The sequence below is a fragment of the Triturus cristatus genome, chromosome 10 (genome assembly GCF_964204655.1).
Source record: "Triturus cristatus chromosome 10, aTriCri1.1, whole genome shotgun sequence".
NCBI classification, from domain to species: domain Eukaryota; kingdom Metazoa; phylum Chordata; class Amphibia; order Caudata; family Salamandridae; genus Triturus; species Triturus cristatus.
The window spans coordinates 500,909,223-500,935,455 of NC_140593.1; the positions used below are offsets into that span (position 1 = coordinate 500,909,223).

A 26,233-nucleotide genomic window follows, 5' to 3' on the forward strand; every position below is an offset into this window, starting at 1 on the left:
GTGCTGACACCGAGGCTCGAACCTGGTTTGAGCAGCTCTGGCCGTGAGCTTACTCAAACTTATCTTTTTCTCTTATCCTTATTTTGCTTTCTTTAACCTTGCTCTATTGTTGTTCCCTTTCTGTAACTCAAAGCTCCTATCCTTTCTAAGTTTAACTACACTCCTCGGCCGTGCATTATTTCACAGTTTTTTTTTTTGTAAAACTTTTTATTGATAAACAAACATCAGCAGTACAATCACATTTCAGAGGAAGTAGTACATCAGGCTTCATGGGAACAGTAGGTAATACACGTTATACAGAGTATACTTTGGAAGGTATAGGGTGAAGGGGGATCTTCGTTAGTGGAGACAAGGGGAGGTTGACATATATCTCCTCGGTAGGAATTCCACAAACCCCAAACACGGGTCCATTTTTTGGGACATCTACGGGCCATATACACTGTTTTTTCCCGAAACATTGCCCAATCCAAGTCTCTTTCCCAGTCCCCCACCGTAGGAGGAAGCGGCGCGCCCCATCGCTGGGCAATTCTAATGCCCAGCACCAAGACAACTGAATCCACTGACTCAATCCAAATCTAAACTCAACCCAAATCTGTTAGCATCTCAAAAGGGCCAAAAACCCCACCTGTTTAGAATGTGCCTAAAAATCTAGAACCGCTGTTTCTTCTTATAGCCTTGCTTGATACTGTACTTAATATTTTAATATGATACTTAAGAAGTGCTCTGTTGCCCTTCTAGCTGCATCCTCTCTTACACATATACCTCAAATGAATAAATAAACCCTTAACCATACTCAGGTGTTGCTGTGTATGGTTTTTGTTCTGTACCCACCTGTGTGAGTGAGGCAACACTGAAAGGGCATACAGGTACTATTGGGCATAAGACAACTAGTAGTACAGGCACTTAAATTATAGTGTTAGCAGTTTCTTTATCATCTGTCTCCTCTATATATAATTGGAAAAGCTCCTCCTGACCACCTTGTCGAAGCTGATGATGCCAGAGATATTTGGTCTTTAGGTCTGTGGACAGTATCGGATTGGCAGGACGGTCAATCGGCCATTGCCAGAGGGGCCTGAGGCCAAGGCCAGCAGTTGGGATGTTTTTTTGGTGTTATGTAGATAACATTACATTTTCCTAGGGCCAGCTTTACGACTGGCGCTTGACAATAAATGCTGCTGCAGCCTTAGAGGAAAGTTCTGAGCTCATTATAACGAAGTACAGATAAAGGCTAGCTCGTTGTCTTGTGCAGTATGACAATGAGCCAAACTGAGCAGGCACTCCGTGTGGTGGGACTCAAACCCCCCCTCCCCACCTCCCCCCTCCCCCGAGTCTCTCAGCTTGACAGTGAGGCCACTGGAAGTGGATGTGCTCTTTTTGAGCATCACAGCTAGCAGTAATATTACCTGGATGTGGGATGAAAGGGGCCTGTGCAGGGAAACCTATTGTAAGTGGTGACCATCTAAGAGGTTCTACTTTTGTCTCCAGCAGCAGACGCACCTCAGGTGCCCACTCCCACATTGTCATCTTAAAAACTGGGAGGGGAGTCCTGTTCACCACTGAACGGACATAAAAAACAAAGCAAACAACCATAATGAGCAAAAAGAAAAATGTTTTTGCCAACACAAAACAATTCAAACGAGCTTACAATGCAATAGGTCTCGCATTTGTTAAAATTAGAGCTGTTGGTGTTGAAAATACGAATTTTTCTACTTTTGCTTTTTTATTTGCAGTGGTGTGATTATATTAGCATAACGTTATTGTCATTGGTATGACCTTGCCTGGCTGGTGAATGAGTCAATGGTAAATAGGTTATAAGAGAGGGGAGATAGTAAAATGCTGCATGAAAAAAAGAAGTTAGACTGGTGAAAGGTGGAATCTGAGAAACAAATGATGTCACACAGACCACATTATGGCAGGTGCACTCACTATGGAAATTACCATGGATCAAACAAATGGACAGAGTTAAAACAGCTATAATAGCATTAGCCATGAGGGAAACTAGGAGCGTCTGGGATGAGGTGAGGAGGACCCAAAAACGTAGCAGCCATTCGGGGCCTTTGATGCTGTTATTCGGGAACCCACATTTTCACACTATCTTCTTATGTGGGATTGTCAAAAAGTGGCCTTGAGGGAACAGCGGGTGCGCGCACCCTTTGTGCGCGAGTGCCTCACCAGTGTCGTTGTGAGCCATAGTGAGCAACTGTGCTCAAGAGAGAGTGAACGGCTGCATGGCTGGTGCCAGGGCAGTCAAGCTTTTGCAGTAGGTGCAGGCAGCGGCTGTTTGCCCACGTTAGCCTACAATCTGCGCTCACAGGGAAAGGAGCAAAGGCTAGCCGACTTCTATTCTGGACTTATCACCTCCTGTGCCAATGGTGACTTGAAAGCGGGTCCTTAAGGTAGTAAAAATTAAAAATGTATTGTTGCTACAGTGCTATTACTAAGTTAAACATGAACAGAACATAAGAAAAAGGTTAAGAGTGAAAAGGTAACATAAGTCTGGGGTTCTAAAGGCATATATGTTTATCTAGTGAATCTTGAAAACACAGGGAAGAGGAACGCTGCAGGGAAGCGCTGAAGCCTAAACTGATGACAGAGACCATTGGGTGGCGCTCAATGTATAAAGGACTTACGCAAGCCTGCCACTATTGTACTGTATTTCAATTGCAATTATATAGCGCTTAATACCTCTGATGAGGAGTCAAAGTGCTTTTTTGGCAAGTAGCACATTACTCCAGAACCCAAAGAAGATTAGTGGTGAGGTAGTATAGGGAAATATGAAATTAATTTGAGCGGTGGATATGTCAGTCTGTTATTTGGATTGAAAAGGATAGTGGAGGGATAGAAGAGGGAAAGGGTTTTGCATGTATATAGCACTTCCTATGGAGAAACAGATGATGGAGAGAAGGATGGAGAGTATATGGATGAGTGGGGAGAAGGATGGAGAGTATATGGATGAGTGGGGAGAAGGATGGAGAGTATATGGATGAATGGGAGAAGGATGGAGAGTATATGGATGAATGGGGAGAAGAATGATGACGGAGAGAAGGACAAACGGATGGAGAGAAAAGACAGATGGAAAGACGGAAGGATGGGAGTTTGATAAATGGATGGATGGCAAGAAGGAAGGACGGATGATAGATGAAAAGGAAATGAATCAAAGCAATAGAAAGAGTATGGATGGCTGGATGGATGATGTACATGGATGGATGGAGAGAATCATGGAAAAAAAGAATAATGGTGACAGGTCAAATGACTGAAAGAAGGATGATGTCAATGAAAGAAGAAAATTGAAAATTTTCAAAATTCCCTCGGAGACGGAGACGGAGGATTCTTCTAAATGTATGCATGGTTCACTTGCCTCATTCCTTCACTCAGTAGCTTTTTGGGACAAGGTTCAAAGTGTGTTGTATTTTTTCCGACTTTTCCCATGAATGTGTGGTTGTATTGATTCCACCAAATGTGCAGATATAAAGGGCATCTATGTTCATGTAAAAACTATCTGAAAGAGACACGTTAGTGATAGATTCCTTACCTTAGGATATCCCCAGGCGTCAGACTGGATCCGGAAAGTTTTCGTCAGCAGTACCCTTGCACGTCGGTAGGTGTCGTCGTGTGGCTCCGCGTACGTCGCTGGTGTCGTAGTCGCCAAGATGACATCGTTGGAGCTACTTAGACGCGCCCACGCGCGCTGACGTCAGTTCTTTCTTTTTCCGCGCCAGCAAGCGCAGATCCGAGAGAGAGCGGTACTCATAGTTAATCTTTTAACTTGGTTTTTGAGACTTGTTTCTCTTGTTTTGTCGAGTGCTCGACTCCTGGTGCAGTAGGGATGCCCGGGTTTAAGTCCTGAAGGGACTGCCGTTGGACCATGTCAGTGGCGGACCCGCATGACGTGTGTCTCTTCTGTTTGGGGCACGCCCATGACCCCGAGGCGTAGCCCGATTGTTGGGCCATGGCGCCGAAGGCTTTGCGGGAGCATTCACAAAAGTTGTTGGAGGCGCCGGCAATTGGCTTAGCACCGCTCGAGGTCCCGCTTCTGTGGGAGGTCAAGGGACCGGTTGCGGGGCCACCATCATCGTTCGTCGGAATCGGGGACACGTAAGTCAAGGTGCCATAAGAAGTCAAAGAAGTGACGTCGTTCTTGCCTGCGGCCTACCCGCCTTTCCCGGGCTCGTACGGGACTTCGGAAGAAATACAGGTATTCCTGTCGGCCATGCGCCGTTTGTTTCCTACATTGGATCCCTCCGGAGCACCTTCGGGCCCCGTGGACCTGTGGGGTGGTTCTGCCCCTGTGCCACCGCGTTCGGCCCGGCTACGCTGGCAAGATACCCTGTGGCGCCGTCGGCTTCGGCGCCGCCATCGGCTCCGGCCTCGGCGCCACCACAGACACCGGGTCTGACGCTGCCTCTGGTGTCGGGGCCGACGTCGGACACAACGCCGTTGCCTATGGGGCAGGACTACGTCGACTCTGGATTGGTCTATTATCCTCCGATTCCAATTCCAGGTGGTGAGTTTATTCCCTTTCCCCGGGCCCCTCATCCTTACCGGCCTCTTACGCAGCCGGTGGTCGTAGGGGAGTACTGGGAGGGGTCTGAGGACCCTCTCGCAGCTCAATGCGAGGATGAACCGGAGTGGGAAGGTGGTATGGAAGGTACAGACGATCTGGATTTCTCTCTGCACCCTGGTACACTGTCCCCTGCTTCCGTAGCTACGGAGGAGGTTGGGACTTTTTCTGTGGTGTTGCACAGGGCGGCTGAGCCTCTTAACCTAGAGCTCCCATCTGTGCCCATCAGAACCAATCTCCTGACCGAGGTGCTGCAGCCAGCGACCTCCTATGCGGAGCTGCTACTGCCCTTTAATGATGCGCTTACAGACATTCTGTTAAGCACCTGGACCCAAGCCTAACACAGGTGTTCCTGTGGATAAGAGTGTGGCGCAACGTCATCGCCCGGCCCCGGGCGACCCCTGTTTTCTCACGCAACACCCAACGCCCAAGAGTCTGATTGTCCAGGCCTCTGCCACTCCGAGCGTGTTCCCTTCCGCACTTCCGGACAAGGAATCTAAAAAATTGGAGCAGTTTGGGAAAAAGATTATCACCTCTGCCAGTTCAGGGTAGCGGGCGGTGAATACTGTGTGCCTGTTGGGCCGCTAATCCCACTCTGTGTGGGACGCAGTCGCACAGGTGCTGCCTCAGTGTCCAGTGGAGGCACGAGCGGTGCTCTCCCAAGCCATTACCGAAGGGAGAGATGCTGCGAAATTCACTCTCCGTTGTGGTCTTGACACAGCAGACTCCCTCGGCAGGGCAATTTCCACAACGGTGGCGCTACGCCGTTACGCTTGGCTCAGAACTGCTGGCTTCTCAAGGGATGTCCGGAACACTTTGTTGGACATGCCCTTTGATGGCACACGCCTCTTTGGTGACAAGGCGGATAGCACTTTAGGGCGCTTTAAGGACTCCCGGGCTACGGCCCAGTCCTTGGGTCTTGTCACCCCGCGCGCTCCCTTGGGTCTGCTTTTCGCTCAGGGTCGAGGTGCCCAAACGTGTTCCTTTCAGAGCCTCCGGCCTGTGCAGCCGCAGTCTCAGAGCAGCCAGGGTCGAGGTGCCCGCCGAGGTGGCTCACGGGGCCACCGCCGCTGCCTGACAACCTTCCTAGTCAGGAGTCGCCATCACCTCCCCCACTGGCGCACCATCACTTCGGACAAGTGGGTTCTGCAGATAGTCCGACTGGGCTACTCATCCCCTTCGAGACTACCCCTCCAGCCATGCCGCCTCAGTACCACCGAATGTTGGGGGATCACTTGGCACTTCTCCAGCAGGAAGTTTTGGCCCTCTTGGCCAAGGGGGCCATCGAGCGCGTTCCGATGTCAGAAGTAGGTCGTGGTTGTTATTCCCACTACTTCTTGCTTCCAAAGAAGGACAAGGGCCTGCGTCCTATCTTAGACCTCCAGAACGTCAATCGCTTCCTCCGGAAGGAGAAGTTCATGGTGCTCACTCTTGCTCAGGTCTTGTCTGCCCCAGACCCACAAGACTGGATGGTAGCGTTGGACTTGCAGGATGCTTATTTTCATATCCCCATCCTGCTGGTCTACCAGCGTTTCCTGCGGTTCATGGTAGGCCACAAGCACTTTCAGTTCACCGTGCTCCCTTTCGGCCTTACCAGTGCCCCTCGGGTGTTCACGAAAGTGATGGCGGTGGTCGCAGCTTATCTGCGCAGATCAGGGGTTTCAGTCTTGCCCTATCTCGAAGACTGGCTGTTGAAGGCCGGCTCACCCCAGGCAGTGGTCTCCCACCTCCAGACTATGGCCGACCTCCTGCATTCGCTGGGGTTTTCCATCAACGTGCCGAAGTCGCATCTGATTCCCTCTCAGAAGCTCCTTTTTCATCGGAGTGGTTCTGGATACGGAGCAATTTTGGGTTTATCCTCCCGAACAGCGAGTCCGGGACATCCAGGCTATGATTCTGATCTTTCACCCCTGGTCCTGGGTTTTGGTCAGGAAGACCCTGAGACTGCTGGACCTCATGGCCTCCTGCTGATCAATCATGCCAGGTGGCATATGCGGGCTCTGCAGTGGGACCTGAAGTTCCAATGGACGCAGCATCAGGGAAACTTGTCCGACTACATCCAGATCTCGAAGGGCACTGCACAGGACTTGCAGTGGTGGCTCACGGACCAGCGTTGGGTCAGCGGCAGATCCCTCTCCCTTCCCCAACCAGAGCACACAGTGGTGACGGATGCGTCCCTCCTGGGTTGGGGCGGCCACATGGGAGAGGCAGAGATCAGAGGCCTCTGGTCTCCGGCGAAGTCCAAGCTCCATATCAACCTTTTGGGGCACAGAAAGCATTCTTTCCCTCGGTCAAGGGGAGAGTACTGCAGGTCTTCACAGACAAGACCACCACCATGTGGTACTGCAACAAGCAAGGCGGGGTGGGGTCGTGGACCCTATGTCAGGAGGCTCTGCGTCTCTGGACATGGCTGGGACGTCAAGGCATTTCCTTGGTGGTTCAACACTTGGCAGGTTCTCTGAACGCCAAGGCGGACGAACTCAGCCGCAGGTGCATGTTGGATTATGAATGGCGTCTTCACTCGGACGTGGCGCAAGGTCTCTTTCAGCAGTGGGTAGAACCTTGGTTAGATCTATTCGCCACCAAAGAGAACGCGCAATATCAGCAGTTCTGCGCGTTGGAGCTTACAAGGCGGCACTCGCTCGGAGACGCTTTTTGGCGCGAGTGGAGTTGCGGTCTGTTGTACGCCTTTCCGCCTATACCACTTCTACCCAGAGTGAAGAAGATCAGACGCGACCGGGCCCAAGTCATTCTTGTGGCACCGGACTGAGCTCAACGAGTTTGGTATCCCAAGCTACTCAGTATGAGCGTGGATCCCCCAATCTGACTGCCTCTTCGGGAGGATCTCCTGTCGCAGCACCAGGGGACGGTCCTCCACCCGAACCTGTCCAGCCTCCACCTCCTTGCGTGGCGATTGAGAGGCGACTAATTGATTCCATTTGACTTGCCTCCTGAAGTCTGTAATGTGATTCTGGCAGCCAGGCGTCCCTCGACTAAAACTGTATACGCCTGCCCGTGGAAAAAATGTGTGGCAAGGTGCACGGCGAAAGCTGTAGATCCCCTTTCTGCCCCTCTTTCTGAGGTCCTATTGTTCCTTCTCTCTTTGGCCCAGCAGGGCTCTTCTGTGGGCACTATCAAGGGCTACCTTTCTGCTCTTTCAGCCTTTCTCAGGCTGCCTGATCAGCCCTCTCTTTTCAAGTCAATAGATTTCTCAAAGGCATTACTCACCTTTTCCCTCCTATTCCTTTTGTGATGCCTCAGTGGGACTTGAACCTGGTTCTCACATACTTAATGTGCACTCCCTTTGAGCCTCTTCATAACTGTCCTTTGAGGTTACTAACTTTAAAAACTGCCTTCCTGGTGGCCATCACCTCCGCCAGGCGTGTGAGTGAGCTTCAGGCTCTTTCATGTAAACCTCCTTTCCTGGCGATTCATCCGGACAAGGTTGTGCTTCGACCACGTCCCTCCTTTCTACCGAAAGCAGTCACTGCCTTTCATCTCGGGCAAACTGTTACTTTGCCCACTTTCTTTCCGCCACCGTATCCTTCAAGAGAGGAAGAGAGGCTCCACCGTCTGGACCCAAAACGTGCGCTTTCATTCTATCTCAACCACACACAGCAGTTCCGGGTGGATACCAGCTCTTTGTTGGCTACGTGGGTGCCAAGAAAGATCGGGCTGTGCACAAGCGGAGTATCTCCCGATGGGTTGTCTTGTGCATTAAAGCCTGTTACTCTCTGGCTAAAAAGGAACCTCTGGTTGGGCTGCGAGCCCATTCTACCAGGGAGACAGCAGCTACTACCGCATTAGGACGCGGTGTCCCCTGCATGATATCTGTCAGGTAGCTACGTGAGACTTGCTGCATACTTTCACTAAGCACTATTGCCTTGACAGTCCAGTCCGGAGAGACGGCTTCTTTGGCCGGTCGGTTCTCCGTGACTTTCTGGTGTGATTTCATTTCGCACACCCTCCTCCAGGGTTGGTATTGCTTGGGTATGTATTCTAAGGTAAGGAATCTATCACTAACGTGTCTCTTTGAGATGCACAAGTTACTTACTTGTGTAACGATATATCTGTAAGAGACATTAGTTAGTGATAGATTCCTTACCACCCGCCCATCCTCCCCTTTCTGCTAACTGTTCTCTAGGGTTCAGGTCACCCCTTTCAGGGCCCTAGTTCTAATGCACCAGTAGTCGGTCTCTGGCATGGCTCTGCGTTCCTGGCGCGGAATAGTCGTGTACAGAACTGACGTCAGCGCACGTTGGCGCATCTAAGTAGCTCCGACGACGTCATCTCGGCGACTACGACGCCAGTGACGTAGGCGGAGCCGCATGGCGACGCCTACCGGCGCGCAAGGGTACTGCTGACGAAAACTTTCCAGATCCAGTCTGATGCCTGGGGATATTCTAAGGTAAGGAATCTATCACTAACTAATGTCTCTTACAGATATATCATTACACAAGTAAGTAACTTGTGCTTTAGAGCCATTTTATAATTTGAGCTTGAACAAGGGCCACTCCAGGCCTGAATTTATGTGCCAAATATGGCAGAGTGCAGCAGGGATTTAAGTGGGATGCAAAAAGTTAGGGGTGGCAGTTCTAAAAGATGCATGACCTATATAATTGAGAGCATTGCTTAAACATGTGACCTACATTTTTGTGATACCTAAAGTGTGCTTTTGGACTGGGGTTTTGATGCAATATTAAATAAAGCAGTAAAGAGAACTACCTCAGTGACACATAATACTTTAACGTTTTTGCAGTAATTGGGCAGAAATTTCTCAGTGTTATTTACCAGTACAATTAAGAGCAAGAATATAGGTTCTAATGGGAACCTGTTTCAATATCTGTTTTTCATTGCTAATTTATTTATTTTATTTTTATTTATTTATTTGTTGTAAATGCCCATGAATCACCCCCAAAGGGATATCTCGGCTTAGCAGGAACAAAATATGTCGGCAGAAGCCGAGAAGTTAAAATAGTTCTGTTTTTAATAATGTCCTAAAATTGTAGTGAGCAGTACATTCTCGTGGGTGTAGGGGAAGTTTATTCTAAAGATGGGGGGCTAGGAATGTAAATGCTCGCCCTCCTGAGCGGGTTTTCTTGATGTGTGGTATGGTAAGTAGAGACTTGTTCATAGATCTTAAGAACCTTTTTGGTCGCTAGGGAATACTTTTTTCCATCAAATAGCTGGGTCCCTTGCCATTAAGCGCTTTGTTCACTAGGCAGCAGATTTTGAAGGTGATACGCTTCCTCACAGGCAGCCAGTGTAGTGCATGCAGTAAAGAGACTGAGGCAGATTTTCTGGTAGATTGTGAATTAAATGAGCCGCTGTATTCTGAACCACCTGGAGTTTATCCAGGAGAGATTCGTTGACCGCGGCCAGAAGAGCATTGCCATAGTCCAGGCGACTAATCACCAGCGCCTGGACTAGGGTCTTGCGTACTGCCGGTGGGAGCATTGGAAAATCTTTTCGGAGTAGCCTCATAACATGAAAGCAGGAGCCAGTGGTAGACATCACCTAGTCTTTCATGGTTAGGTTCTGGTCAAGTTTTATGCCCAGGTTTTTCACTGAAGATTTTGGAATAGGTGTTGATCCTAATTCGGGCAGCCACCACTCAGGGGAACATAACAGTTGAGCGGCACCAAAGAGCATGATTTCAGTTTTTCCACTATTTAGCTGGAGAAAATTTGCGGCCATCCAAGCTGTGATAGCGTTCATGCCTTTAGTAAAATGGTCTCTGGTCTCAGGCGAATCTTTATCAAAAGTTATATCATGGTGCGTGACCGAAAAGATCCCAGATGGATGGTCTGAGTTCGGTCAGAAAGAAAGTTTCTGAACCACTGAAGCACCTGGCCCTGGATGCCTATCTCTTCCAATCTCTGTATCAATCTTGGATGAGATATTGTATCGAAGGCCACAGACAAGTCTAACAGCACAAGCATAGACGGTTGATTTTTGTCTTGGCTGCATCTAATATGGTCTGTAACAGCTGAGAGTGCAGTTTCGGTGCTGTGCATTGGTCTAAAACCTGACTGGGATGAATCTAGGATCCTGTTAGACTCAAGGTATTCCACCAGTTGTTTATTGATATTGCTTTCTATTATTTTACTTGCCCAGGGAAGAAGCGATATTCGGCGATAGTTAGAAACATCTGTAGCAGGAAGGTTGTTTTTTTCCAAATCGGAATGACCTTAGCAGCTTTCCACTCACCTCGAATTTCATCCGTGCTCAGTGAGAGATTCAGTAAGGAGCTAATAGGCAAGGCCATTTGGTCGGATAGTGTGACAGCTCTCACGGCTGGAATAAGATCCAGAGGGAGAGTCTGATTTAACAGCTTTCAAAGCGAGTTGAGCAGACTCCACATTGAAGGGGGCAAACTTCTCAAAGGTGCAAGTGCGAATATTCTTTCTAACAACATATGTAGGCTCCAAGTTGATGCAGTGTGTCAAACTTGTAAGATTATTATAGATTAAGTTTTCCGTTATCCTCTAAATGGTCTGCAATCTGGTCGCAGAGTATTTGCGATGGGGGAATGTTAGTTGTGCAGGCCTGGGGATTAATATAGGAATTAAGAGTTTTAAAAAGTTCCTTGGAGGAATTACCAGCTTTATCAGGTTGTTGAGAGATTACATTTTTCCGCACTTTTCTGATATTACTGTGATAGTGCACTAGAGATTTTTTATAAGGTTCTCGATAGCGAGAATTGGGAGCTGTTCGCCATTGTCGTTCCAATTTTTTGCATTGGGTTTTCTCTTCGCATAAATCAGACGTGTACCAAGGAGCATGCGGCGTTAGTCTTGGCGAAGAATGAAGTTTTATATGAGCCAGAATGTCAATGGCTGTATTCAGAGATGTGTGGAATAATTTGAGAGCTTCCTGCATATCAATTGCGTTCTCTATGTTAGGGGCTTGTCTAATTGCTCTTAGACACAGAGTGACCCGGCACACTTAAATCCTGAAGCGCAAGCCATATCTTTTGGAGTTATGGCTCAAAACCATACTGCAAGGGATGGGACCTTACTCTAGTGAGAATCTTACCAAAGTAGGCAGTCGGCAAACTGCATGCAGGCACATTAACCCTTTAAGCTATTTTGAGTCAAAACTGTGACTGTGTAGGCAAAAGACATATCTCTTTAGCAAGTGCATTAGCCACCATAGTTATCTTATTATTAACATTAGCAATGTATTATTAGCTGGATTTCGTGGAAAATAAGTTTTGGGGACGGGAGCAAAGATTGTCGTACCAGTCGTCAGTTACTAAGCCAGCCCTGTTTGCCTGCCTTCTCTTTATTATCCTGCAGCCCTGGCTACTTCTGTCTTCCCGTCTTGCAAACATTACTGTTATGCTTATTTAAAATGTGTGTGATGTTCTGAGGAGTATTCCCAGCATACAGGGACACAGCAGGTATATCCTTCCTGCGCTAATTAAAATTCACCCGTTTAGCTTTTCCTGAGCACTTCGGATATGCTCAGATGGGGCAGTACCCTAGCTGGTCTTGGGGAGGTAGAGGGAAACATCTCTCAACTTTCTGTGTATATATCTAATTTCCAGGCCAGGCCATACTAACCACACATCGTGTGATTTATGAGGAGCTGCACCGTCACCCAAGCTCGGAAATGTCATACTTTTCATAGGAGTTACAGAATAAATTAGCATAAGGCCGATAAAAATCCAAGGCGGAATGTGACACAAACTCTGACTTGCAAAGCATTCTCACTAGTACGCAAATGAAGTCTCAAGGGACGTGCCAGAAAATGGAACCTTTTTGCTGTTCAGGACCTGTTGATTTATTTTTTTCATGGAGTACCAAGGCCCTCACAGACAAGCTCATCAATGGCTGCACTAGTTTCATGTTAATTTGTATGGCCATCCAGTAACTGTCCCCTGCGTGAAATATGCACCTTCGCCTAAAGCAAGGAACAAAGGAGAAACGGCAACGAGGAAGGTAGATTGTCGGCCTAGGGGCCTGATTCAGTGGTGTCACATCTATGGCGGGGCTCTCAAATAACATTACAAATTAAGAAAATAAACACTTGTTGAACCCGCCCTCCGCTCCGGACATCTCCTTTGTACACTGGGGCAATGCAAGAGACCCTGCACATGAACGCATTTAATATTTTTTTTAAAACACAGTTACAGGATGTTGCCCGTGTAAAGTAGCGACTGGCAGGAGGGGGATTTGTGTGCGTGCAGGGAGAGCCGGGCAAGGAAGGGTTGAAACAACACGAGGGCGGGGACAAAAGCAAAGCAACATGGGCTCTCCCCTCTCCAAACAGTAAACAAAGCCCAGAGCCTCTGCCAAAGGGATGACTTACCAGGCAGTAAACTGACAATATGAGAAGCCGGGGAGCCAGCTGCCACATGGGATCAGTCTGCAATGTTTAAACTCTGCGTTTGTGTCCGAGGGTGGTAGGAGGACGGAAGTAGCGACGGGGGTGAAGCAACTTTAAAAAAAAAAAAAAAAGTTTGCTAATACCCAGATAAGGAAAGTAAGAGTAAGGAGACTGTGCTCAGCCGGTGCTCCTTAGATGGAGCAGTGAGCCAATGATTAATAGCAGGCGGGAATAAAGGGGTTTTGTTGAAGACTAAAGGTCTTGCAGACAGCGCATGCACGCTGCCTAGGCTCGACATAAAAAAAAACCATTACTGCGAAAAAAGTTAATTCTGGGACAAATTGACAAAGGGAAGGAAGAATAGACATAGCAGGAGAGTAACAAAATGGATTGATCGAGGAGAACAATGTGGAGCAAGACAAATGGAGAAGTGAAACAGCAGAGTGGGGAAGAATGACAAAAACATTGGAAGAAGAAAAGGAAATCAATGGCGGAAGAAAGGAAAGGTAGAGGAGAGAGGATAAGAATGATAGAGGATGAACAGAACCCTCCAGACACGAAGGACATGCATGGTTCTCTGACTCATTGCCTGACATAATGGAGGAAATTAAAGGATCTTTTGTGGGAGGGCGCAAACGAAGGGACCAATAGGTGACTAACAAATTCCGGCACCTTAAGCAAGACAATGTACAGGCCTGGGTGAAATGTGGGTGCGTTGCAGTGGAATAATGGTGTGTCTAGTGGTGCGTCTAGTCTTGGCAAAAACTACTGACCCCATGAATTTGGAAAGCTTAATTTATCAGAGCTTTCTCTCAAAATGACTCCCAATACTAAGCAACGTTTCATGAAAGGTCATTATCCACAAATTTGGGCCACTTTTTCTTTCAGTGCCAGAGCCTAATTTTGTTCCCGATCCGACCCTCTCTGTGGAGATACTTAGACATAAACGAAACTTGCTTCCAGGGAGCTCGTGGGATAGTTTCTATTTCTCTGTCAATGTAATTCTCTACACGGTATCTAACCTCCAGCTCTTTCTTTACTCTTGGGCCCATGTCTGTCTACTCATGTTGCACCCAGAATTTCAGTTTGAAGGTGTCTTCATGCATTTACTGTCTTTTCTGTAACCCAGTAGTTAATATATAATGGTTCATGTGTAATTGTTGGGAAAAGAAATGGTTTAGGCATTGGTGCGCTGCACAAATTATATATCAATTATTGCCCACTGTCTGTTCTGTTTTGTATAAGCCAATATTAATGCTTGAAAGATGGCCTTTACCATGGTGTATACCTTGAGCTTGCATAGTAGGATCTCATAAATATTGGAGTGTTTAGCTCAAGGCTTGTGTTGTTGAACCTGCAGTCCGATTCTGGGTCCTTGGGTGTGACTACTGTATGGGGCCGTGCCATTCATGCACAGACCCTCTTGTATCTATAACTGGTTAATCTGTTGCCTTTCATCCTTTTAGATTTCATAGGAATACTATCAATTTGGGTACCAGTAAATCTCCTTTATCTGTGTCAGTACCACCAAGAGACCTCCTTGAGAGCAAATATGTGGTCTCAAATCCACCCGATATATATATACAGACTTTTTCCAGCAAACAATTCCTATTTTGTCAACCTTTACTACTTGTGTCTAATTTCTCGTCAAGGGCAGGGTTTTTTAATAACGTTATTTGGTTTTGCAAACACGCCTGTGACATGTATACAGGACTGGTAAGCTGTGTTTGCCTATAATAAGGAATCTGCCTTATTGTGTACAAGGGGAATCTGACAGCAAGTAGTAATCTCATCTCGTACACAGCATTATAGACTTTGGTTCATGCAACACGAATAAAATAACAGTCAACCAAGTGAGTACAAAGACATTTAAAACTGTCTCGTCGAGCATAGCGCCGGCATGCACCAACTCTGTCCATGCAGCATATGCAATCATGTTAATATGCAAATTTGAAAACCAAGAGGGGGAGGGGGTCCAAATGGGGGAGGGGCGAGGATTTATGGGAAAACAGACCATATCCTGTGACGTCAGGGCACTTTGTATTACTAACAAATGCTGCCTTTCGTATTGTATTATTCCAGCTGATGTACCCATCCTTTGCCTCCTGTTTGTTGCAGGTCAAAGACGAGTACCATGAAGTTGCAATGGGAAATCTCACGATTCCTCTGAGTCAGCTGCTGGCCAGCGAACAGTTGACCCTGAACCAGCGGTTCCAACTGAGTAACTCCGGCCCAAGCAGCTCCATAAAAATGAAACTCGCCCTCCTGGTAGGTATTTCTGTTTCCCTTTAAATGACGGGTCTTGTCTCAGTGGAGATTGGCTGTATGACGGAAGCATAACCATTCATTCCTCATGAGTCACGAAGACTAAGGCGTTCTGCACACACCGTGAGTGTTTGTATGTTCAGACGCACGTAATTCATTGGATAATCGCGTGTTCATCACTATCCTGATTACAAAGAATGCAGGAGTTTTCAAGCAATCAAGTCGTATTTGTATAGCGCTGCTTGTATCCAGGAGTTTTAAGTAAGTTATAACAGTGGTAATATCAGCGTACATGTGTGCTCAGTTTAGTGTGAAGTGAGGAAAATACTCTAATTCATGTTCAGTATCTGTGACCTGAGAGAGCTCTGTACTGCAGAGACGGTGCAGTCAGCCGAAAGGGCTAGTGACGATGCACGTCCAATTAGACCTGCACAACAGGCCTGTCTTACTGGTCATTTTAGCTTTATCAGTGAATAGCTTTTCAGAGGTCTATGGCGAGGGTGCGCAGACAGATCTCCGGCAGCAGGGGGCAGCAGCAGTGACCGGGCCCCACCAGGTGTTAAGAGAAAGTTAACAGCCTCGTAGACAATCCTAAAACGGGGTATATGTAAAAACTGCTAAACTAGTCTATTATGTTTTAAGCATTTATCCTTCAACACAAATTGTAACATAGAGAACCTAGGCTTCCGGGATGTTCACTCACGAATTTATATAATAAATGTAATTTTTTTCATATCTAAAATGTATATGTAGCTGTTAAACAACCAATTCCATATATATTGTATCTATAGTTCCTAGACATTTTCTTTGCTATACTACTAACTAAAAGAGAAGCAGTGAACTTGGCAGGTTACAGATTGAAATTTTATTTTGCGCATTCTATAGTATGGCATTCTTTATTGATTACCCAGTTTGTGTTTGAACGTACTGTTGCATTCCCTTCATTTGAACATTTGTTGTTCTTGCTTTCAGATTCTTTCAGTCGAGAAGCAAGTGGGGTCTCCAGGCCAGACGCAGACGTCCCAAGTCAAGAGGCCCTCCATCCAGAAAGGAAGACAGCCTTCCCCCCAGTCTCACCCTTCTGGCACTGGGGTCATGGAAGCCCCAAAGGCTGGTGGTGCCTCGGCATCAGAAATCAACATGATGGACAAGGGTGAAAAAAACACTCCCCCTAGTGCTAGCCCCAGGCGGCCGCCTGAACTGAGTCAGAGCTCGTCCAGCTTGGCTGGTGCAAACTTCACGTATTCCCCAACGCACCTCTCAGTAAAAGAACCAACTCCAAGCATCGCTTCGGACATATCTCTTCCCATTGCCACCCAGGAGCTCCGGCAAAGGCTGCAGCAGCTTCAAAAGTACAGTGCACTATTTCTGAGTCTTGGCTGATGAAACGCTTGCATGATATATTGTGTGACGAGTGAGCAAGTAGTGTTTCTTTATTTCACTATTGTGCATTCTCTCTAATACCCATATTGGCATTGGCACGTTTCAGGCACACAGGGGATATCTGCCTGGCTGAGGCAGCACATAAAATTTGATGCAAAGGCCTGGTATGCCAGTTTTGCTTTTTGAAAAGGAGAGAGAAGACTGTTTAAATTAATTACTACTATTGTGTGTGAAGTTAAACTATTCTTTCTGACACATGTTTTACTCCACAGCGGAACTACACTTGGTCAGTCACCATTGGGTCAGATCCAGTTAACAATTCGTCACAGTTCTCAAAGAAACAAACTTATGGTGGTTGTGCACTCATGCAGGTTAGTACTCAGTTTCCTTGTTTAATTTGGGAAGTCTGGGTTGGGGTATGGCACATTCTTGGAATAGTCCATCGCACATAGTGTTTCCTCTGCTTGTTATAAACAAAAGTAGATCTTTATTACAAAGAAAGTTCACTGTAGCTAAATCCGATTGCAAAATGATCTCTCATATTCCTTATATGCCAAACAATACATTCTGCCACATGGTATAAACTTTGCAAAAAATTATACAAATTCATTTTCCACTTCTTTGATTTGTCTGTAACAGGAAGTGGAGCAACCTTACTTTGCTTTAATCAGTAGTTCAGAAAGTTTTTGGTACAGCACACAGTGCTTAATTTATAAAAAAAAGAAGTTCCAGGGCACTCATCAGGAGGCCACTGCAGCTTCCACCATTCATTGCCTCTTCAAGTGTTGCAAATGACAGCACCAACACAACTTCTAGCCATCATACTCCTACAAGTGTGACCGCTCAGAATATTTCAGGCCGAAGCTATAAGAATGGCTTGACCGGCAGGTATTAGTCATGGTAAAGTATGTCGAACTAATTATTACTGTTGTTGTGCTCATTTCGAAATTACATATTACAATCTGTGCATTTGCATGTATGGTTTATGACATGCAATTTTTTCATGCGCAATAGTTATAAACAAAAGTGTTTGGACAGGTTTTTGGACAACTTAGACACACACATACACACCCTGAGAAAAAAGGGGGGGTCCCAAAACGCAAAAAACCCCATGCATTTTCAATAGGCTTTTGTCAAGAGTGTTTTCACAAAAACTGCTGAACGGAAGTACACCAAATGTGGCAGAAAGCTAGATCTTGGTTCCCAGATTCTGCATTTTATTGTTGAGTAGCTTTTGCGAAATTAAGGGTTTAAAATATTTGTATATCAGAATGGTTGGGATCAAAGGACTCTCACAAGAATCCCTCAAACCAAGTTTAAAAAAATAAAGTGTTCTGGTTGGCACAGGGAGTTTTTTTTTTCTTCACTTTGGCAGGTTCGCTCCCTGGGGAGTCAGACTCCTGTGGGAGTGAGCGATTTGAGAATGTTGCTGGCAGCCTTTTTCAGGACTCGTAGACTTAGCCCACTGTCCTGAAATTTAAAAAAATAAATAATATAAGAATGCAGGGTAGGGATACCCCTGTGGTGGGGGGGCAGAGGGGCCCCCATGGGGACCAACGTAATGAAAAACCCATTCCCCCAGGGCTGGGTATATAAATTTAGGGGAGGGGGTACCCGGACCCCTCTCCAAGACTTATTAGGGCCCGGGGAATCCATCCCTCTGGCCGATTGCTCAAAAAAAAGAGGGGGAGGGGGGCCGCCTTCCCCGAGCCTTGTTATACCCCAGAGACCTCATCCCGGGGAGCGCACACCCAGGACAGAGTACTTTCTCTGCCCACACTAGGGGGGGCAGAGAAACACGTTTGCTCCCGCAGGCTGGGAGCAGATTATTTTCTGTTTCCTTCCCAGCACTTGTGCAGGCAGAGAAACAGAACACATATTGCTCCTGCTTGGAGGGAGCATGCAAAAAACAGCTACTCTCTCTGGGTGGGAGCATGCTGCCCTCCTGCACCATGCAGGTAGGCGGCAGGGGCCGAAGGGGTCTACGGGCTTCCCCCTTGGCCTCCAACGTGGTGGTTGGAGGGTGGGCAACCGTCTATAATTAATGCAGGCCCTGGGGTCCCCAGAGACAAAATAGGCGCTTCTCTCCTTTTTTTCATAACATGCGGCCCTGGGGGATGGGGCCCCAGGTGCCTAATAAGTCTCCGAGAGGAGGGGCGTGCAACCCCCTCCCCTCTTTTTTAAATTGGATTTGGCCCCTGGGGGATGGGATACCAAGAACTCTTAGGGAGGGGGTGTGGGGGGGTACACGTCCTCCCCTGTTTAATTGTATTTGGGCAGAGGAGGATGGGGTCCCTGGAGTCTTTTAAGGCTCGGGGAGGGGGACCACGTGGCCCCACCTCCGCTTTTTATTGGAATTTGGTCCCAACATATGGGGTCCCTTGGGCCAATTAAGGCTTGAGGAGGGGGACTGCACAACACCTCCACCCTTTTTTTTAAATAATTGATTTTGGCCCCGGAGGATGTGTTCCCCAGTGCTTAATAAACTTTGGGGAGAGGGGCTGGTCATCACTGATGGCATCTCAAATTTAAAAACAAAACCAGATCTTATTATCACATCTAACTATAATGTCAGTTTAACCTTTGTTTGTTTCAGTGGAATTTTATATTTATATATTTCATTTAATCAAGTACACAACAGCTGAACAGTTTTGTAATTACTGAATCTACTGTGCTGGAGGGAGCGATTGTTCGTAGCATGTGAAACGATGGATGTACATGCTCCGCATACTCCTAACATCTAGTGTTGCATCCGGGGGTTGCAGATTGTTATTTTGTGCAAAAGTTTTAACCAGAAGACCGGTTATGATTCCACAATGCACCACTATAAGGCTCCACCTCAAGATTATTTTCTTCTGTCATCGTGCTTGGATGTTCGAGAACGAAGCTCCAGGACCGACGGGATTCCTGCGACGAGAACAAAGCCACACTTTTCTTCCAAGAGTTTCTCCTTGTAATGCCTGGGACTTCTGCCCCAACTGTCACTAACCATTAGCCTTTGTAGTATCGTGCTGTCAGGCTTCAGCCCTTGATGAGCCACAAGTCTTTTCAGCCGTATCTTGGAAAATGCACATAGGATGAGGGCACGGAATGTACGTCCTTCCACTTTTGTCCTATGTGTATCGCTAGATACCCCATAAGTGGCCAGCTTGGTGTCTGTAACTCGTTCCTTTTGCCAATCCATTACACAACTTTGTATCACTCCTGCTGCGCCCTCTGCTGCAAAAACAACCTCCTCTATCAGAGTAAACAGCGATAGGCTCACAATAAGAGGCAGCAGCAAGCCTGCCCTGAGAAGCCTGATATCTTTGGCGTTGAACATCTGCTTGGTGTCAAGGAAGAACAGAATGAGCTCTCTGACATTATAGCAGTTCATGAAGGCAAGATTCTAGAGGCCATATTCTCAGAGGCCTCTGAAACAGAAGAGGAATGCAAGAGCTTGCCGTGTGACGGGTGCCATCCCATACCCTGGCCCAAGGACCAGATTTACTGCCTGCACCAAAAGGTGAGTTTAAATCCCTGAAACACCCTCAACAGAGGCGTGGCAAAAACAGCATAAACCTTCTTGTTTGGCTCCTCTGACCGGCACTCCCTAAATTAGAGAGACTGGGTCGATGACTATCAGCCCACTTGAAAAGCGCACCCCTCCTGACCTCAAGGCTTCCATAAGGCCCACCTGAGGCGGAAATCGGCACTAAAATCCTCACAGCCACCGACATTGAAACTGCCATTGACGTTCCCCTTGACCCCAAGATCAGACTCCAGGGAGGGGTCCTTCTTTGAAAAACCTTTTGATTTCCTCCATGCCAAACCGAAAAACTGTTTATTCGTCTGGACACTGGCAAGATCCTCACCAAGCCCCTAGCTCCAGGACTCATCCAGATACCAAAGAAATGCAATCTGTCCTTCAAGGGTGAACTAGGCTTTGGGCCCTCAACATCGCCATCCCTGAAAGTGTTATGGACTCAGCCACCAGCCCCCCAGCTTTTCCAACTTTACTTGCAACACCTCTACCTCAACAGTCCCTACCCCAGCCCACAGGACACTTGATTTAAATCCTGGGATTCTTTATTACCCAGAGAACCCATATGATGGACTTTTTATGCCCTGGTAGGAAGAAAACCCATGGCAGAATTATGTAGTCGACGTTCCCAGGGGATCCAACCACAAACCTTGCCCCACCAAAGCCTTGCCACCCGATGATACCACAGCCTAACATGGCTGAAATAGCAGTCTGGCCAGCACCATCAGGTTAAAATGCACACCGTGCAATACAAAAATGACTTCCTCATGGAGACCCTCTCGAGGACAGTCCACTACCTCCCTATGTTAAAAGAAATGTTGAAGTCATCCACGGATAACTTTAAGGAGCCAATAAAAGCAGAGGTACAGACAATCAGGGTTTAGAAGTTTAAACCTACTCCTAATGACCATGCCTATATCCATGGCTAGTTTTCCCCTGACACATTAGCTGTGCACACTGCAAGTAAGAGGGTGCTGGCTCGGGCAAATGTGGCACCCTTGCTCCTGACAATGAGCTGAAGTGGACCGGCTCTTTGCCAGCTCTGTAGTCTTCCTCTCCTGTTAATGATCGTTACCACTCAGAGGAGATCTAATAGCTAATTAAGCACCTCCCAGAGGCACACAGGAAGTAGGGCCAAGTGCTTCTTGATGAAGGGAAGATCATCAGTAACCTATTTTATGATTCCTCAATGCTTCAGATATGCTGCTAGAGAAATTGACACCAAAATCCTCGTTCACAGGCACATGTGGATTACGATCTCAGGATTTTGGTTGGATGGCCGATTTGAAGGCCAGCATCTGTTCAGCCCCCAGCTGGACTAGATGCTCCAAAAAACACAAAGGACACCAACTTCACCAAATCCATACATGCCCTTCAGTCTCATAGCCACAAATCTGCCTTTTGCAGACATCAAAGCATGGGTGGCACTAAAACTGTCTTAGTAAACTGTCTCAGTGATATGTTTTCTAGATTTATCTAGAAGCACAGAATCCGGTTTCCTAAGCTCCTTGGCACAAAGGACTCAGTAAGTGTGCCAACCCAAATCAGCAAACCACCCCACAACTCCATGAGCAATATTTGTGTGAGATGTGTTTCAAGTAATGATCAATCCGTTGATACATTACAGGGGTAGTTGATGGAACTCCAAACTCTCTTTCATTGAGGAATAACACACTGAAGAACATTATGAGGGATACACATTAAAGATGTATCCCTAGTCTAGTGTACATAATATGGGCTTTAACTACAATAAAGATGAAATAAAATGGCACCAGCAATGTTCACTAAAAGCATGAATCAGAGGAAACACTCCAACTGGATTGCTGTTATACATTTATAGCAATTCCACCCGATTCTGCAAGTTATAGGCACCAAGCTAAATTCAGCACGGCAGAAAATAAAAACCTATTGAGTTTCAAACATGGTTCACACCTGCATATTTTTTTTATCAACAGGGCGTGTGTTTTACTAAATAGCAAGACCTGCTATTTTTGTCGTATGAGGTCAGCTGCACTGTCAAGTCAGCGTTCAAAGGCTAGGTGCCTCCCTTCCGGGTATCCTTCAGTTAGAGCCAGTGACATGACTCTGTACGGCATGTTCTACTGTTGCCTAGCATGAAGATTTCCATCTAAACCCTCCCTTTTTGTTGTTTGATTTTTATAACATGATTTAAGTATTATTTAAACTCTTAACATCAACAATTAGCAGATAGTGACCTGAAGCCCTTTCAGTTACTTTCATTTTGCTGTGTTCTTTTGAACAACACAAAAGACACATAGTTATCAACCTTCTAGAAACTCATAGAAATCAGTGACAAAATAATGTAAAACAGAGCAGTCTGGGTTTACATTAAATACTGAGAATATATTAATGTAAGCTTGATTATCATATTTCAGAGCATAATATAAATTACAAATATAAAAAACAAACAACTGTTGTTGTGCTTGTCTCTAAATTAGATAAAGTGTGCCACCATGTGGCAGACTATCATGAATTCCAGTATTGACAATTAAGTGCTGGTGCGGAGAACCTGAAACCACCGGCTTAAATTAAGCACTAGGTTTGGCACTCCAGCAGTTGCAGTCAGTGGCAAATGTACTATGTATGAAATGGCCAAGGACATTTGCCTATGCTTTTCCCCCTTTCCCCCTTTTCCTTTATGTAATGTGGAAGGAGAGACAGGTGTTCATGACATTCATTCTAGTAGCACCAACCTGTAAAAGACAGCCCTGATTCACAGTGCTCGTGGAGATGTCAGTCAATGCGCACCAGAATTTCCCACTGAAGCCAGGCCTTCTCACGCAGCATCAGAGCCAGCTCAAACTCGGATACTGGCAGGTGAACCTGGCAATCTTGCATCTAGAGTCTTAGAGGTTGGTTACCTCAAGCTTCCAGAATGCATGCCTAATCTGTGTGAGGTGCAACACCCACTACACATGCCTGTTAAGTGAAAAAGATTCTTGCGCTATTGCATCTTCAAACAGCTAGATGCTTTTAAGATCTCTACTGAGTGATTGTCTGCTATTTCCTACAACGTTTCAAGGTAGACCTTGGTTACACTTTGATAGACTTACACCTAACTACAGTTGCATCATATTTACATAACAGACACCACTCAGCACTTTTCACAGACCAAGTCATGAAGGCCTGACGGTAGTACCTCCCAAAAGGCCACTGCCCGATGTGGAACAAGAATGTATTTTGTGCATATCTCATTGGTTTGTCCTTTAGGAGCTTACACTCATGTGGTCTAAAGCTTTTATCATGGAAGATGGCTTTTTTTAGTCGCAGTTACCTCCCTTAGACACATTAGTGAGCATCCAAGCTCTTATAATAAAATACATTTTCATTCAAGGTCACAAGGATGTGGTTGCCCTTTAGACCAAGCCAAATGTTGCCTCATCTTTTCACATGAACCATATTATTGAGCTGTCTGTTGTCTTCCTGCAACAAGAGTATGTTGCTGAAACAGCCTTTCACACCCTAGATGTTAAGAAGGAGCTCATGTACCATATTGATAGAGCTAAGCCATTTTGTAAGTCTAATCCTCTTTTTGTAGTCATTGCCACTACCCACATGGGCCATCCCATTTCTAAATTGGCCATCGCAAGACCGATTGTCAAGTGCCTCCAGACTTGCTATACTATGGCTAAGTGGAGACTCTCAGTGCCCCCTACCGCCAACTCTACACACTAAAGGGTGGCACTCTAGCTTTCCTTGGTAAAATTCCCATAGTATATATCTGCAGGCTGCCACTTGTTCAACGCGATACTCCTTTGAGCACTATGGTGTGACTATTCTAGCCCATCAACAGATTGTAGTTGGCCAAGCTGTCCTAAGAACATTGTTCCAAGCATCTGCGTCCTCTGCTCGCTAGTCACTACTTTCGGGACAAACTGCTGTACCCTCTATGCAAAGCATGTGTATCGGAAGCCACACATGCTACAACATTTTTTACTTACCCTTCTCAGTACCATGCACAGTGTTGTCATCAATGATGCCATTTCAGATGTCCTCAGTGATAGAGCATGTCATGAGTACTGTAATATGTGAGGTCATAAACAGTGCATGGTGAGGGCACAAGTTATAATTGCTTGAGTTAACTATTACTTGTGGATTTCAGTGGTCTTTAAAGTGTAAAATGTTATGTTTAACTGACATTTTCACCTAACTATAAATTCACTTTACCCTTTGTTTTTCACTGAATTTCTAGGTTCTTTTTTTACATAAAGTTATATTTTATTACAGTACCTAGATAGGGCTAAACTGCGCCACTCACGGCTGAAGGCCTGCCCTCAACCCCCACAAGAGGCCTATCCACACTGCACACCGAACCCCTTGTGGTGGTGAACTCCCCCATTGCTGGCACAACAACCCACAGACAGCCATCCAACATTTTTTGATTTTAGTCACTCAGTAGTCTGGCTGAATTTTGCAGTACACCTGCATAGTTCCTCACTGAATACCGTGAGAGTACCGCAAATCTGCAGTTTTACCCCAGGGGACATCCCTGAGGGAACCCCCATAAAGGCCAAGGGATCAGGACATGTATACCATCACCCTTTATATGTTTTTCTCAATTTATTTTCAGTACATTGGGACATGTCCCTGAGCCCTAAAATGGCGGCCACAACCAGAGACGTTTTTAAGGCATGGGCAAAGTGGACAATTGTGTAGGGCCCCCAACTTCCAAAGTGGTCCACTGGTGAAAGGGAACATTCTCTACGTTTCTTTATACCTCATCTCTGTCTATTTCTATGTCTTAACCTATCTCTGCTTACCTGTACTTCTGGCTGTAGCTCTTTTTACTCTGTGTCATGTAAAGAATTTTCGCTTCAACTGTTTTATGGGACTTTTGGCATCATTTTTTAAAGTTTAACATATAATTCAATATTGTTTGGCATCATGCAGGCTTGAATTAGGAGAAAAAAGGGATGTAAAATTCAAAGGTTCTCTGAACAAGGGCTCTCAAATATGTCTTGCCCCGGGCCTCAAACATCCTGAAAACAACACTGGACACAACATTTCTCTTCATTTTGCGGCCAGCCAGTCACAGCCCTAGGTTGTCCAGTGGATCTTGCCTGTTTAAATGTCTCATTTGGTGTTTAGTACCTCAATACTTCCTTAGTCTTTTCTCAGTAGTATAGTGTTGCTAGATATCGATACATTTTGAAGCTTAATTTATCTAAAACGGCTGAACAGATTTATACCGAATCCAAAAAGCACTCTTTTTGGCTAAAGAGCTAGCTTCCTGCCAAATTTGGTGTAATTACGTTAAGCCGTTTTGGCTATAGCTTTGTCTACAATTCCTATTGGAAATTGCATGGGGAAAACACGGTATGGGAACACCCCTCCCAGCTTTTTCGTGGCTGGACAGATCACTCCAAAACATTCCAGGAAAGAGCTGATGGCTGAGACTTTTTGAAACGTTTTGTGAAGATTTATCAAATGGCGTCGAAGTTATTAACAAAGCAAAACATCAATTTCCTGTGGAAACAAGGTGCTAACTAGAACTATCCAGTGGTGATTATAACCAGTGTCCTAAGGTACCTATAACCCGCGCCCCCACCATGCACAGTTTTCTCATCAATAATTTTCATTGCAAATGCTGCAATTATATTATCAATGATGTCAGAGAACATATCATGAGTATTGTAATATATGAGGTCATTCGCAGTGTATGGCGAGGGTGCGAGTTATTGTTACCTTAGGGCATGAGTTATAGTTACTTGAGATAACTATAGCTAGTGAATTTCAATGTTTTTTTTAATTTAAAACAGCTTGTTTCAAGTGACATTTTTACCTCACTAGAAAGTCTCTTGTATCTTTGGGTTTTTGTGTGAATTTTTAATACAAAGTAAGTTATTATTAATGTACCTAAATATAACGTCACTCTAACCTTTTTTTTCCCCATTAAATTTCTAGTTTTTTTAACGTATATGTATGTGTGTGTATATATATATATATATATGTGTGTATATATATATGTGTGTATATATATATATGTGTGTATATATATATATGTGTATATATATATATATCACAGAAGTTCTCCCCACAGTTCCATAGGGAAAGAAGACGAGCCACACCGGTCTGGTTGGAAAGTATAGATTTATTCACACAAAGGGCAAAAGACGCGTTTCGGCTGTCAAGCAGCCTTGGTCACA

At 45.9% G+C, this 26,233-nt stretch overlaps 1 protein-coding gene across 3 annotated transcripts in view; it reads left to right on the plus strand.

Annotated features, from left to right (window-relative positions):
• Positions 1-26,233, plus strand: part of ESYT2 (extended synaptotagmin 2) — a 769,824-nt gene that overhangs the window by 678,886 nt on the left and 64,705 nt on the right. For all 3 annotated transcript variants that reach the window (XM_085631951.1, XM_085631950.1, XM_085631949.1), the window contains 3 exons: positions 15,014-15,163; positions 16,133-16,512; positions 16,816-16,914. In XM_085631951.1, coding sequence (XP_085488077.1) covers positions 15,014-15,163; positions 16,133-16,512; positions 16,816-16,914 — 629 coding nt within the window. The remainder of the gene's footprint in view (positions 1-15,013; positions 15,164-16,132; positions 16,513-16,815; positions 16,915-26,233) is intronic.